General features: G+C 33.7%; 1 protein-coding gene across 4 annotated transcripts; it reads right to left on the bottom strand.

Annotated features, from left to right (window-relative positions):
- Window positions 1-265: 265 nt before the first annotated feature.
- On the bottom strand, window positions 266-16,039 carry LOC123910781 (methionine S-methyltransferase-like). 4 transcript variants are annotated; one of them, XM_045962004.1, is made up of 13 exons: window positions 15,622-15,925; window positions 15,105-15,298; window positions 14,827-15,033; window positions 10,187-10,282; window positions 9,717-9,905; window positions 9,454-9,642; window positions 9,124-9,360; window positions 7,741-7,875; window positions 6,150-6,470; window positions 5,865-6,044; window positions 1,846-2,814; window positions 1,375-1,731; window positions 266-396 (listed from the first exon to the last, which is right to left on the bottom strand). In XM_045962004.1, exons 1-12 carry the CDS (start codon window positions 15,857-15,859, stop codon window positions 1,408-1,410), a joined length of 3,279 nt encoding a protein of 1,092 aa, XP_045817960.1. In that variant the 5' UTR covers window positions 15,860-15,925; the 3' UTR covers window positions 266-396; window positions 1,375-1,407. The 4 variants fall into 4 exon arrangements, with proteins under 4 accessions (XP_045817960.1, XP_045817959.1, XP_045817957.1 ...); XM_045962003.1 differs by lacking the exon at window positions 266-396 and adding an exon at window positions 15,955-16,039 and having other exon boundaries at window positions 1,285-1,731; window positions 15,622-15,874; XM_045962001.1 differs by lacking the exon at window positions 266-396 and adding an exon at window positions 15,937-16,024 and having other exon boundaries at window positions 1,285-1,731; window positions 15,622-15,874.
- Between the last annotated feature and the right edge of the window lie 215 nt (window positions 16,040-16,254).

Below are 16,254 nucleotides of genomic sequence, written 5' to 3'. Positions count from 1 at the left end.
CAATATTAGTTTTAACAGATCCACTAATTTTAATAGATTACTAACTAAAAGCGGTGTTATGGAGAAATAGAGAAGAGGAGAAAGACCGTAAAATAGAAGTGGGAGAAAAGAGAGAGAGAAAAAAAATTGTTGGAGTGAAGAGAGAATTGTGATGGATTAATAACATTCAGAAAAATCATATAAATGGTGGATTAATGGGTTCTTATCCTGTGCAATGTTGTGCAATGTTGCACAGGTTAGAAAAACCCATTTACAATTACATAAGTTTAACTTGCAACTTTTATATTTTTCATGACATAAATAATAGAAGATTAATTGGACGGTTTAGATTAGTGTCAAGTCAAATGGGTCACTCAGCCCATTTTAATGCAATGGGTAGATAAGAATTTGCATAAACTAGAACTTTGACACATGCGGTGCATAGGTCTAATTAGCTGTAATATGTAACAATAAAAAATAAAATACAAAAATTCTAAGAGCATTTTCAATAAGAGTAGTATAGAGAATTTCATTGACTAATTATTCTATATTTGTTTATGTGCTTATTTTATATTTTATATATTTTTTAAATAATTTTGGAACCCCATCATTTTGTTTACTTATTAAAAAAAAATTGCCGATAACTAAAGGTTAAAAAATTGATGATAATTAGAGGTTAAAAAAACATTAGACACAATCAAGAACATAAACTTAAGTAGACATCCATAAATAAATAAAAATTGTGATTAATTCCGCCGTTCAAATTTATTGAAAACAGAGTTAACGGATTCCTAAATTTTTTCATAATTGAAGCACATGTTTTAGCGGTTGAAAGGTTTTATTGTAAGCTGCAATAAAAAGAAAGAGAAAATGAGAGCGGAAAAAAATTTGGTTTAGGGTTAGCTTATGTTAGCAAGCTTATAATATAAGAGATAAAAGATTATCGGTTTTTAATTGTTTAAATTGTGCAATGAAAATTGATGGTGCTTAATTGTCGTATGAAATCTTTCCTATGAAAGTTGATGGAGCTTAACACTTTGTGGACATAATTTAAATCACAATTGGTCTGCTAGTGCGTATTGTATCAATTGATCGTCAGTTGATATTAAATCTGCAATGTTAAAATCAAAATAATGAATGTGATTAGTGACATGACTATGGTTGTGTTTGGTTGCATTGCAAAAAAAAATTGATTTAGCAGAATTGAGTTTGATAATAACTTTCCAAATTACACGTGATAATAACTTTCCAAATCTCACATGATAGTTATTCTCTAAATTTATATTTTTCATGACATAAATAATAGAAGATTAATTGGACGGTTTAGATTAGTGTCAAGTCAAATGGGTCACTCAGCCCATTTTAATGCAATGGGTAGATAAGAATTTGCATAAATATATGTGTGAGTGTGTGCCAATGACACAGGTTCTAATCTAGTGCAACTTCTCTAAATTTTTGTATACAATCCAGCGCTTTCTTGAAATCATTTTCTTCAAGTGCAATATTGAAGCGACAATATCCAGGAATTCCAGTCCAAGAGCCACTATTGATGCATAAACCAGTGGCTTCGAGAATGGCATTCCTAATATTTGAGTCGTTGAGCGTTATTTCCATAGTGCCATTTCCTTGGCTGTCTTCGCCTTTTGATGAAATCTTTAGCTTAATAGTCTTTTTGAGATAGGCAGAGGGTTTGGCCACAACAGAAACTCCGGCACACGATTCAAGCACATCCCACCCACTCTTCTCAAGTGCCTAAGCAGAAAAAATGTTAAGCATTCTTTTAAGGAAAGAAAAATATTACAACCATAAAAAACAAACCAGTTAAAATAAAATTCAAACAGAAATGTTTAGAAGATCAGAAATTACCTCCTTCAAGCACTTGAACCTACTTCTCAAAATCTGTGTGTGTTCAACAATAGCATCTGATAGAATTGATGATTTCTGCTCTCTAAGCTCCAGCAACTTCTTTGCAGCATATCTAACAGTACTGTGAGGTTTACTTAATCCCGGATAACTATAAAATGTGTCAACCAAAACCGACTGGTTAAGAATAAGAAACCCAAATCTGAGAACACCATTGAGCATCTTAAGAGACAATCCTCCGAGAAGAGACACGCAGAACGATGGCTTGAATGAAGAATTCAGCTTAGCCAAACACCCCTCCAAGTCCCAGCCACCCCACCCTTCACAGTCAAATTCCAAACCAGAGGATGAAGTATCAATTATAACTCTTGCACCAAATCTAGCACAAGTGCTCAAAATCTCCCCTATCTCCTTGTTGCTATAAACTAAGCCAGTGGGGTTGATTGTAGGTCCAGAGATATACACCCATGGATTTTTCACAGTGCCAAGGACTCCAGTGAGTGTCTTTTCTGTGAACTTAAAACCAACACTGGCATCAGTAGGAACTGTCACTATGTCAGCTTTCAAAAATGTAGCAGAAGAAACATAGTTCCCATTTGATCCAGCTGGAAAACAGAGGGTGCCACCTTCTTTAGTGCAGCAGAGGACCAGTTTATTGAAAAGAGCTTTTGAATTGTCAGCATATATATATTCCGTGCTGCTACCGGTTGGAAAACCATAGTTGCTTTTGACGAACTTTTTTATGCTTGTGGTGACATCAATTTCAGACTCAGACATGTTTTGTCGAGCAAAACTTTCAAAAATAGCAGCCTTAACAGGAGAAGGAATAGGCAAATAGATCTGATCAACGTCCATGTGGACCAGGGAGCCATTCTCTACCCCGTCAATTGCTAGCTCAGCATTATTAAGGACAGATACGGCTGATTTAGCAAATCCTATCATATCAACTGATTTGACATTTTCACAGCTTCTCTGGAGGACAGAAGTTAAATTTGAAGTAATGAGAAAACTAACCATGGGAATCAACTAATTCATCTACATGTCATAAATAGCTATACAGAAGATATGTGTTAATTTTCATAACTTTCACAGCATACTTCCCCTAATAAGGACGAGGGGCTTTGGTGCAAAGGTTGGAGTTATTGTCATGTGAGTTGGAGGTCACACGTTGGAGTCGTGGAATCAATCTTTTACAAATATAAGGTAAGGTTGTATTCATTAGATCCACAGTGGATCCAACTTGTCCCTGAATCCTGTCATAGCAGGAACTTCTTAGCACCAGGTTGCTGTTTTCGACCCCCTTATAGCAATAATAAGGAATTTGTAAATCACAGTAACCGATGCTGTTTCCAGTTGTCAATCTTACACATTGTCCAGGTCCCATAAATTTTACAATAATCAAGGCATGTAACTTAACATCAGAAGTATTGCACATGCCTCAACCTAGATCGCATTCACTGATGTTGTAGATGATAATAGGGTTTGCTAAGAAGTCCCACATCGGTTGCAAGATGGCCTGAATATATGTTTATAATATAGAGGCAATCTCACCTTACAAGTCGGTTTTGTAGGGTTGGGTTAGGCTCAACTCTCAATTCTAAGAGGGTTAATAGGTGTTTTTGCCCCTGCAATTTGGGCGAGTTTTGTTTTACCCCCTGTAATTCAAAGATTCCCTAATTTTTAACTACTGATCACACATGTTGGCAGGCTTACTTGTCATTCATTTTTTATTTACTTTTAAATCCACCTAGATATTTATTTAATAAAACAAAAAACAAAAAAAATGTACATGTGGATTTATAACTTTTTAAATCTCTCTTCTTGATTAATGATTTTTATTTTATTTTTTTATTAAGAAGTTATAAATATCCAAGTGGATTTAAAAGTAAATAAAAAACAAAAAAAATGACAAGTAGGCATGCCACATCAACAAAATGTACAATCATATACCAACATGTGTGGTTAGGGGTTAAAAAGAGGGAAGTTTTTAATTACAGGGGGTGAAGCAAAAAAAATACAGTAAAATTTACCTAGGTGTAAAGCAAAACTCGCCCAAATGACAGGAGGCAAAACACCTATTAACCCGTGATAATATTTTCCCAATTATCCCACCAGTTTCTAATGTCTTAAAAGAACAAGGTCAGTAGTATGTGTTGGGTTTTTATATTGGCTACATTTTGCAAAAGCCAATTCTAGCCAGATGCTGGACAAAATGTTGTAGCATTTGTTTCAGATATAATTTCCGTGCTTATCTAACAAGCCAAGACGTGCCTTGTCCCACAAGTATCTGAAGGCGGTTTATGTGTTATTATTTGATACAAAAATATATCGTGATATATTTTTGAATTTAATCAAATATTGTTTTGGAGTAAATCTTTATTGAAGAATTATTTTGAAGTAAATCTTGTGAGCTGGCCAATGAAGATTCCAGCTGTTTATTTGAAGCCTTGCTCTCCAAGTTTCTGGAAGGCTGTTTATGTATTATTTAAAACAAAAATATAACATGTTATATTTTTGCGTGAAACAAAAAATTGGTTATATTTTTGAAATTAATTTAGGGCTGACCGCAATTCCTACAACTGTGTTTGTCTGAAGACCTAGCTTGCACATCAAGACAATTGAAGACTATATATATGTGAAGCCTCAAGCCTATACAACTCGTGTGTTCTAAACCGTGTTTACAAAAGTGAGTTTTTAGGGTTTAGAGTTTTGTGTTAATTGTGAGCCTTTCTTGTGTCACTTTGATGCAAGTTTAGGACTGTGTCTTGGTTGTTAATTGTAAACTACTCCTAAGCTTTGAAGCACGGAGTTAGTGTGTGTGTTTCACTCGAGAGCTTTTAAGCGCGAGTGGAATCTAGTTTCTTAGGAGGTTGTCTCCATCTTGATCGTTATTAAGTTGACAGCAACATAGTACGTGTTGTTAGAAGGAATTTGGGACGAGGTCTCATTATCTAGGAGATTCCTAGGTAGGATTGCACGAGTAGTGTCTAGGCGAGAAGTCAAGTACCGGGTGTTGGTCAAGGGCTTTGAACTAGAACTATTATAGTGGATTCATTCCTGGATTGGTATCCCCCAGAGTAGGTGACGTTGCACTGAACTGGGTTAACAAACGATCTGTGTTATTTATTTTCCTCGCTATTTATCGCTTTATTATATTCAGTACTTAAGTTGCTGCAGCACATGCTGTAGCATCTCGTGTAGCATTGTGTTGTAGCATCTCTTGTAGCATTGTGTTCATTGCGTGCCAGATTTTAGTATGGTATGCAACCTAGGCTGTCCAACATAAACTAATATATTGTTTTGCCCAAGCAGTTTCTAAAGTCGTAGAGAACAATGACAGTAAGGTATGGAACCTGGGTTGAGCAACATCAGCTACATTGCTCACGCATCAACCTAGATCATAATGTCGTAGATAATATTTTCCTAACTGTCCCCCACTGTTTCTAACGTCTTAGAGAACAATGTCAGTATGGTATGTGAGTAAAATAAGATTAGGATCCATGGGATTGAGATGCCATATCAAACCTTGTAAGTAAGGATCCGATTTTCAACCCACCCCATAACCAACTTTGTCTTGTCATGGCCAGTCCTCCCTCAGAAGCACGTGCATATGATTTATATGCTCCAGCTTGAGGGGGAGTGTTTAAAATAAGATTAGGGTCCATGTAAATAGGGATTGAGATATCACATCTTATCTTGTAAATACTAAGGGCAAAATACTTTTGTAATTGTCTTAATTATTTCTTTTAAGCCTATATAAAAACTCTCGTTTCTTTTAAAGCATATATAAAAAGTCTTTGTTGTGCGGTTCAAAACACACGGTTTCACCTTATGCCTTTATATGTTTCTCATTCAGCAGTATGGAACCGGAGTCATCCTCTTATCCTACTGAAGCAGATAATAACAATCCGATTGGTTCATTATTAACGAAATTCAGACCCTAAACTCATGTTATGTAAAAAAAAAAATCAAAATTTCAGCCTAAAAGAAAATGGAAAGGACAAGCAGGCAGACAGACCAACCTCGGAAGGTGCACGCCTGCAAGCCAGCTGAAAAGCAAGAAGCTCGTGAAAAATACAGCCGTAATAGTACTGACTGATTAATGCAGTATTGCCTTCTAGTAACTCAACAGTTTTGGACAATGCATTGAAGAGGGACTCTTCTTCTGAAATGACAAAAGCTACTTCTAAATCTGGATAAACCTGGAAAACATGCATGTCGGTGCCATTAATAAGAAATTGATCAAAGTCAGAACAGAAGCCTACCATACAGTTTAAGTGAAAAAATAAGTTAATATGGAATATTACCTTGTTCTTTACCAGTCCGCAAATAATTGCCACATGAGAGGGTAGAGGACTTCCTGAAAGATACTTCAGGACCCCATTTGATCCCGGAAGGCTAGATAGCTCAAAGTGATCTGACATGTCCAAGAAAAGACGAGATCCAACATCTCGTGTTGTATCTAAGAGGTGCACAAAAGCTGAACTAGTAACAGCCTCAAAAATAGCAATTCCAGTCACCACCACTTGAGGCTTCAATTTCTTTATTAGTTCTATCATTAAGTCTGATTGCCGAGGGGCTTCTATTACCGTTATTGTATCATCTAAAGAGTCAACAGTTCCCATATTCTGCTAGAAAGATAAAAACTTGTTAGGTACATGCAACAATCTAATAAAATTGGTAAGAAATGAAAATTAAATGCACGGGAAATATTTAGTTATAGTTTATATATAACTTCCAGCAATCCTCACAACAGAGAAATACAACACACTTAATATGAAAATTATAAAGAAAAGGATAAAAAAGATAAGGATGCACTAGGAATTCGAGAGCCTGGTCTCTCCCAACCAACCAGTCTCCCATTGCAACAATGTAAATATATGCCCTTGCTGTGAGCTGATATGTATCCAGTTGTGGGAAAGAGGAAAACCTATGATTTCGCTGATTAGGATTTAGTTACGTTGATTAGGATTTATTGTTTTATTTATTTTAAATAAGTTAGTTCAATATTGTTAGGATTAGATTAAGAGTTAGAACAAATTATTCTATTATCTTTAGGATTAGTATCTTTTAAATTTAAATGAATAGTAAATATAGGATAAGTTAGTTATTAACCTAGTTTAATTAGAATTTCTATTGTAAGCCTATTTAAAGGCATTGAGATTTCGAATAATAATAATCAATCAAATAATTATTATCAAAAGTTAACTTGTGAATTCAAGAAGAGACTCTGTCTAGGACGAGCCAGCTTCTGTCTTCATTATAGGTCGAAAGAAAGGTTCTCCCGCGTCTAAGACCGTGTTAACCGATCCAAGACCAAGGGACCATAACATGAGCAAAAATCAAATCTATAAAAACTTGTTTCGCCAAGTTATAAGACCCGCTTTGTTGTATGGAACCAAAGCACTGGAGACTAAACCATGGAGAGTGGTCCAATAGTTAAAGGCAGGGGGGATAAGAAAAACTACAGGCTGAATCCGCAAGATTGATTTAGAGATAAATATTTTATCTTTGGTTCAAATATATGATATGATTTTATGAAATTGATTGATCCATGCAGCTGATCCCACCTAAAGGGAAAAGATTTGGTTGCTGTTTCTGTAGTATATATGCTTTTGAAACATTGGATTCCTTACATTTAAAACTGATGGTATGATTTTCTCCTGTACTGTGTCAACAACTATTAATTTGATTTAGTAGTAGGCCTCCAATCACAAGGACCTATGTTAGGAAGAAGCCTAAAAATACAACTATGCTTGGGGTAGACATTATATAATAATTAGTAGGCAGTTTATTTAATTATTATTAAATATTATGTGTTGTAATTGCTATGTAACTGCTGTAGGATATTATAGTAATTGCATAATAATCAAAAGAACACTGGCATGACATTCATACCTCAAGTGCCAAAGATGTTAACCACTGCCTAGGTAAATGTCGAGTCAGATGTTCATCAACAATTGCAAGCCGAGGTGAGAACAAGCGAAGAGCATTCTCAATAGCCGCATTCCTTGAAGGAAAAATAACAACATTCTTGCACATGATTTCAAAAGATGATGTCAATGTTGAGTAGAATGGTTTACATGTAACAGATTATCAACAAAATTAAACTTAAGTAGAGCACTGCATATATTTTTACTTTTATAAATAAGATATTAGTAATAATAATCTATGGAAAGCATTTGTACCCATTTGACAAAGCAAGTACAGATATAAATCACAATGCAGGTTGCCAGATAACTAACTCATCCAATAATAGAAAGATTTCTGATGGTGAAAATCCTGCCATTCAAATGAATGATGGATAAGGGTTACTTTAAGTGGGAGGCATCTAGAGTCTACCAAGAGACCGATCTAGAAATAAAACCGTTTTCTTCTAGTTTTTTACATTTCACTTTTTTATTACTATTTTGTTTGTGAATAACATCTGTTTTTTAAAGACAAATTCACATGAACTACCGCCAACAACATATCCCATATTTCTTAGATTTTGTGCTTATATTTAAGAGATGTAGAATCAGAAGAGCATGTAGAATTATACAGGATGTAAGCTACACCTTAGATGACAACTGGTTCTACTGACATAATGGTGTATGGGAAGAGTCTGGACAGGGTTCTAACAAGGAGAAGAGAAGGATTGAGACGAGAATGAGTTGAATGCGGTATATGGTTTGGACGTTTGGTCCTTTGGGTGTAATAAACCCAGAAAGAAAACTTCTTGATAATTATGAATTTAAGATTCAGGAAAAAATCTGCTAATCAACAGCTGAGGCGAATTTTTTAGTAATGCAGGTTAGAAGGCCTTTCAGGTTACATGACTTCCAGAAGCTACAACACCCACAGAAAATATGCATTCCAGAGAAAGTAAGTTAGAACAAAATAACCTCCAAATTGTACTCTCTGACTCTTCCTGACCCAAGCCCATTATGGATGTTTGAGACTTGTGAATAAAATACCAGAATGTCTTAAATAGCAGATCTGGCCTAATGACATAACCAGAAGAAATTTTTGAAAATTATAAAAGTAACTCTGCTACTTAATATTGACTTTTCTCCTGCTCTTGAAACACATACTACCTGATTCATTCATTAGTGTGTGGAATTTTGTTTGGCTGCAATAAAGAACTATACTGACATACCTACTACCTAATGGAGATATTTACGGTAGACCTTACAACAAACATAAAACTTAATGACACGTCATCTTATGATAGATGCATAAGATGATTTATACACATAGTGTAGCATGGCTATATATTATATAGTACTGGTTTCTTCTTACACTGGCAGTGAGTGGAATATGGTGATAAGTCTTCAAAAATCCAGCAATAAGATTGCGGAAGCGTTTGCTTCCGGCCGGTGGCTCATACGGAAAATAGGAATCATCTTTTAGAATGCTTGCAAGATAAGCAAGAAAAGGAATTTTCTCATCAGCAACAGAATCATCCTCAAAAGACAAATCTAGAGAACTGCTGCTCTCTTGAAATCCATTTTTTAGAAACTCAAATATAACTTTAACCTGCAAGTATCAAATTACACTGTGCTTCAAAATTACTTCAAGGCAACAAATATTCTTGTAAGGAATTGACAGACTTTTAGTGAAGCACCCCACCTGGTTAGGTTGACGAAGCTGACAACTGTAAACTGATAGAGCATGGGAAATGCTTCCACCAGACTTTCCATAAGCCCAAGCTGTCCGTGCACAAATAGGCTGATCTCCAGAAAGTCCCATAAAGAACTCAAATCGGTGCGGGCTGTTCTTCTCAATTTCAACTAAGGCTGCAATGTCTGTGTCGCCAGCCTGTACCAGTACATCTCAATAAGATTACACTTTCACTGGAGAAACACTATCTGGTAAAACATATTATTACTAGCCTGAATAATTTTAGTTTGCCAAAGCTTTGTAATGCGAAAACCCCGGCGTTCAAACAATCGTTTGCAAACAGCTTGACCTGGGCGGCCTCCCATATTAAAGATCATAATTCCATTTGGTTTGATTACTGATATCCCTTCTTCAACTGCCCTGGCAATTAAACCTAACCCAAACTGGTCCTCCACAAAACCCTACACACAACAAAAGAAAAAATAAACATGAAAATGCATTATTTATGTCATAAATAGGCTCGAGATTGCCAAGATCAGTGAATAAGGGGAAAATTGTGTAAGTGATAAATAAAATAAATAAATAAAAGTTATTTTTGAGCTTCACGCATAGAAATTATAAAATGAATATGAATGCTTCTGCTACGCCTACAAGTCTATGATCCATGCAAAAAAAGTATATGAGGAAACGGCATAGCTAGTGGAATGCTAGTAACATATTAAAAAGATAAGATTGCATTTACCTGAAGTGCACAATAATTACTCAAAGAATGAAGGAATTCCTCACTTGCATTTTCTGTTATCATTTTAGTCATTGCATCTGGATTTGGATTAAGAATCTGCACGGGGTCCAGCCACAAGGATACATATTAATCAAATGATTAAGATAAAACATCAGATAAACACAAATCATCAAGAAGTTTGTGATATACCATATAAGAATACTTCAAATACTTAGAGAGAAAGGGGAAAAAATAAAATTCTGTAAAACTGAAAATGATTGTATGGATTAATTATTTGAGATATAGGACCAATTTGTGTTAATAACAAAAATGATTTTGATATAAAATAATCACTAGATTGTTTTTCAGAGGTCTTTAAGAAAAACACAAGCTAATTTGTGTTTGTTTCTAGTCATAAAAAAATTTTAAAAAATCTTTTAAAAAAAATGAAATTGTTTTCTACAAAATTATTTGGCAAAATTGCTCCTGTAGTCCCTTACTTAATTTCAAGTAACAATTTGGTCATTTATCTTTTTTCACGTCAGTTTTGTCCTTTTTGGTCTTTCATCCATATTTGTATATGGTTTTTTAAGCTTTAAATCTATGGTTTTCTTTTGGGGCATAACATATATTTATGATTGAGAAAGCATAGAGAAACAAAATCATAGATTTGAAGCCTGAAATTCATATCTGAACTAGAAAAAAGGACTAAAACGTCATGAAAAAAAGATAAAGGACTAAAATGTTTCCTGAAATTAAGTAAAGGGACTACGAGTTGAATTTTGCCAAATAATTTTCAAGAAAATCACAGGTGATATATGTGTGTTTATAAAATTTAAAAATTTCCATATTTTTATAAATTAATATGTATTAGTAATATTTCAAAATAGTTAAATTTTATTAAAAATTATTAACACAGAACTCAAATATTTATATACATTTTTCATCTTTGTATTGCAATTTTTTGGATTTGCGTATAGAAGATTCAAATCCAATGTGCATGGATGCTATTGCTAAGTGTATGCTTTCGCCAACTACAATATAAATATTTATTGTCTGGATGTTATTATCTTCCTGTGTGTATGATTTGTTAGCCAGAGCCTGTCATTGGTAACATGAATTTTGAGGTGTAGTTCATCATCACTGGGTGTAATCTTGTATAATATATATTACTAATGATGATTCTTTATCACTACAGACAGCTTCCACTAAAACCGAGGTCGAGTTACCTCACACACTGGGCCTGTTTACTTTGAGATAACATTTTATGTTCTTACTTTTAATTGCTAAACCACCACCTTGTTTTCAATCCATTTTTTGTTTGAAAACAAGTTGGTGAGTTTGTAAAATAAACAGAACAGGAAACACATTGAATACAAGGTAGTGGTTTTGTAATTAAAAGTGAAAACAATAAAGGAAAACATAAAATGTTTTCTCAATATGTCGATATTTACTTGCATTTTAAACAGTACATTATACATTAAAATCAAGTTGTTTGGTGATGTAACAATTAATTTTGAAATGGTATCAAATGTTGTATACTTGCACACATTATGAGAACTTTTGACACAATTAGATTAACGAAATTTAGGGTCTGTTTGGTTTGACAAAAAAATTTGTTTTTACTTTGGATTGCAAAACTTTCCCCTTGTTTTCACTTTGTTTCCTGACTTCAAATATTTGCAAAATGTTTGCTTTTAACAATTGTTTTCACCATGTATGTATAAATGTTTGAACACAAGAAAAGAGTGCAAACAAGGGACAATTTTGCAAATAAAAGAAGAAAAAATAGTTTCTCAAACTAAATAGGCCCCAAGATTGCAACATTTTCTTAAGGGAAAAATAGCAAGAGCTGGTTCGGTTGGGTAAACTCTCTAAGCCAAGCCAGGTTGTGTTAACCCCAAATCTAGTATGTGTACTATGGGGACTCGAAGTACTATTCTTATGATGCTGCCATAACTTGTCATTATACACCATGCACTAGGTGGAAGTTCCTTATCTCCTTCAAGGGAAAAGTGAAACTTCTTTTGGGAGGTGGTGGGGGGTGGGGAGGGGGGGGTGAGTGGGGGGGGGGGGCTACGGGTGGAGGGAGATATTATATTACCAGGATGATAGGACACCAAGGTTTCGTCATGAATATCGAGGCCTAACTCATTGATCATGCCTTTGCAAAATGATAATTAATTTTAGGATTTGGTTGCAACCAATGGGCCTTTAGAGATAAATATGACGAGGGTTATAGTCATTTAATACAAAAATAAAAAATCGTAGTTGGTGATTGGTGGGTTGTGGAGGAAGAATAGAGGTTGCTAATGATGCAAAACATGAGGAAAAGATCAGCAGGTTCCATGGAATCTTTGGGTTGCTAATCTTGGTTACTAGTCATTCCACCCGTGCGATGCACGGGTAAATTATGGATAATCGTTTTTTTTGGGTACATTATGCATAATCATATTTCACTATATAAATAACAATAATAATGATCTTGATTATTGTTTTTTATTAGAATAATTATCAAAATTTGAAATAGCAACATAAAAATCAAATAGTGAGATCTTAATGTTCATAAATATTTAGTAAAAAAAAAATGTTCATCAATATATATAAATATATTGGTAAACAAAATATTATAAACCTAATAACGTACTCACGTGGGCACACAAAGAGGGGCCACTCACATTTATCTTATTTACGATGAAACGCTTATTATTTTTTACTAAAAATAATTATATTCATTTATTAAAATTGATAGAATAAATTGATGTAATATAAATTCAAAGAAGGGTCCAATCAATTATTGGAGAACTCTGGATTTATATTTCAAAACTTAAATAAAAAAAATTGGCAAAAGTCAAATTTCATATTCATAACTTATAAGGTTAAAATATATACAAATACTCCAACCGTCCCAAATTATCAAGAAACAATTTTTATTGATTATGGAAAAGATAAGAGATAGAGAGTAAATTAAAAGCAGTTTGGATTTAATTTCATGAGAATAAGTAAAAAGAAATCCTGAAAAATATAAATGTTTGTGTTTTTCTTTTATAATTTAGGACAATTTTTTTCCCTTATATTTTAGGACGGATGGAGTACTACTCATAATTAACAACATCTTCTTAAACATATTAGTTGATTAATTAACTTGACATCCATGAGTACACGGTAAGCACAAACACATTCACATAAAAAATGGTTTAAATTAAAAAGTATTCCGGGTATAAGCATTCCTATGTACAGTAATAGAAGAAAAGGATAAATAAATTTTTCATCCATATAAAATTAACAAATTTTGATCGCTGTTCTTACAAAAAAAAATAAAAAAATAATTTGTTTTCATCTTTAAAATAATTTCTAATGGATAAAATTTTGACATATTTTTTATATATTTTTCAACATAGTATGAAATTATATATGTTTAATATAATATATTGACATATCTTGAATAAAAAAGGTCAAAACATTGACATTAAGACGAACATAAATTGGTGATTAGAAACTAAAAATTAAAATGTACTGAAAAAAAAGACTAAAAAAAAAAAGTAAATTTTTAGAGGATGAAAACATATGATTTTGTTTTATAGAGAGAAAAACTAAAATTTACTAATTTTATAAGGATGAAAAATATATTTAACTTTAAAAAAAAAATTAGAATAATTTTTTAATTTTTTTTAAAAGAACAGGAAAATATCGATTTGTTTCATGGGATCTAAAAGGTGGCTATTAATTGTATTGGAAAGATTAATACTACAAGGGGGAATATTATTTGCCATTAAAAAAAATACTACAATGTATCAAAAATATAAAAAATACTACAAAAGGGGAATGAATGTGTATGAGATATGAAGTAGAAGATATGAGAAGTAGTTTAGACGGAATTAATTGCAGTATTGGAATTTGAAATTTTGCAATGTGTTAATATTGGCAATTAATTAGTTATTAATTAATTAGAAAAATATGGGCAGAAGATTTAGGCGGACTATTATGGAAGTTTAGGAGGGAAAACATGTTTTGTGTTTTAATATATAAAGGATGTGCATCAATGGATATTGACCTCACTGTTGACTTTTAACAGCACATGAACACCACAAACTTGAAAGGGGCATGTGCATCACTTGGAGAAAAAGATAAGGGAGGTCAATGTTCATTTTAAAACCAGAGGGGGTTTGATAGTTGTCATTTAGAGATACCTCAAGGGAGGTGGTTGCAATTCTCCCTAAAAGTGCTTAAAATAAACATCGCTGGAGAAGAAAGTATGGTTATGAAATCCCATATGTCAATCATTTTAAACTTTAACCCCCGAAAGCATTTGTTGAGTTCCCACATTGGCTAGAGAAATGGCTAAAGGTGTCCTAATGCCCAAATTCTAAGAGCATTGATTCCCCCACACAATCATGCAAACAATTAAGTCATCTTGAAGGTGACCATGGAATTTTGCAAGTGTTGTAGGCAAATCTATACATTGTATTGCTTCAAGCCCAAAGGACTTTTATGCTAAGGGACATGCTAGATATAAAATCATATGTGCATTATTACATAATGGTTTAAACATTTGAGAGAATTGGTTCAAACTTTAAAGAAACTTGCACATGGTAATTATAAATATTTCAAGTATAATAACCTGCATAATCTGTGAGTACGTGTGATAGTTCTGGAATTACCTGAGGAATACATCCTACAATTCTTTCAAGTTGAATTCCATTTTCTCTGCAATAAGATAGAAGATCAGATTCGTGAAACTCTACCCTATCCAACAAAGTTTTCTTCTCCTCGTCATAGATGGGCTGGCCGTTTTCATCTAAAGCATTCAAGTATAGATTTATCCAGGAAATTTTTACTGCTCTAGGATTGATATCAAGGCCATAAACCTGCAGAAATAATTTGTGTTAGCATAGAAAATGGGTAAGGATTGAAAAGGAAACACGTTGTTGAAGGAAACCTTGGAAGGCAACCACTTCTCAGCAATGGCAATGGATATCCATCCATTTCCACAACCTAACTCAGTAACAGTTCTGTCCTTGAAAATGGAGTCCGGGTGTCTATTAATCCCTTCGTAAAAAGTAAAGGACCAGTCTTCAGGGAGGAAAATGCTAGGAATGACCATCATAGTCAATTTATTTCTCCCTTGGTAACCTGCATTTAGAGGTTTAATAAGTCAGTTTTTAGACACCTGAAAAAATTCATTCATTGTGGAAACTAGAAAGCTACAATTAACATTGATAAAGATTTGGGGGAAGGGAGAGAACTAGTAAATCAACAACATATTAATTAAGCTTTTTGCACACAATTTTCCCAACATTTTAGCCTTTTAATATAAATTACAGCATCCGAATCTATATCTATTGTGTGTGTGTGTGAGAGAGAGAGAGAGAGAGAGTCAACGAGTGTTTCATTCACCATTCTCATTGCAAAGAATGGGACGATCTAAAGAAATCAAATCATAAGTAAATAAATACCCTCGTATTGATCCAATAAGATGTCTTCGATGCGAAAATGGTAAGTCTGAAAGCATCGATCGCAGGAGTCCTTGGTGGGAAAACGGTTCTGAAGGTGGGAAAGGAAGATCCGAGCCTGGGAACGGGTTTCGGGATCTTCAAGGCCCTCCAGCAAGGATCGGAGGGCGGCATAGGCAGAGTCGCCAGATTGCTTGCACTGCTCAAGGAACTCATCCACCGTCGGCGTCGTCCATCCCATTTTCCTAAACTTGCGCTGAGAATGAAAGAAAAGTCAGAACAAGAAGATAACAGAATATAATGACTAGTGAAGCTCACCTTCAAGAAGAGAGGTACCTCATGTTAAATATACGCATTCTTTTCTTTTCCTTTTTGACAGAGAAAAATAGGCATTATGTTCTTTGACAAAAAATAAATCATTGCTAATAAATAAATAAATATGTAAATGTTATAAAGATTTTTTCGTCGAATAACCTAATAATTATAAATTTCACAAAGGAAGATAAGCGGAGTGTCCGGTATTTGAACCTCGGTTCCTACATTTATAACGTCATGTCTCTATCAACTGAACTAAACTAATGAGAAAAAATGTTATAAAGATTTTAGATTTATATAAAAATAATTAATGAAATAAAA

This window comes from Trifolium pratense, linkage group LG2 (genome assembly GCF_020283565.1).
Source record: "Trifolium pratense cultivar HEN17-A07 linkage group LG2, ARS_RC_1.1, whole genome shotgun sequence".
NCBI classification, from domain to species: Eukaryota; Viridiplantae; Streptophyta; class Magnoliopsida; order Fabales; family Fabaceae; genus Trifolium; species Trifolium pratense.
The sequence above is the reverse complement of the archived record's forward strand: the minus strand, read 5'-3'. Positions and strand labels throughout refer to the sequence as shown.

Coding starts and splice junctions, on each gene's coding strand:
- LOC123910781 (XM_045962003.1), bottom strand. CDS start 15,859: ATGGGATGGACGACGCCGACGGTGGATGAGTTCCTTGAGCAGTGCAAG. Junction 15,299..15,621: donor CTTATTGGATCAATACGAGG/GTATTTATTTAC, acceptor CTCTAAATGCAG/GTTACCAAGGGAGAAATAAA. Junction 1,732..1,845: donor GGTTCAAGTGCTTGAAGGAG/GTAATTTCTGAT, acceptor TTTTCTGCTTAG/GCACTTGAGAAGAGTGGGTG.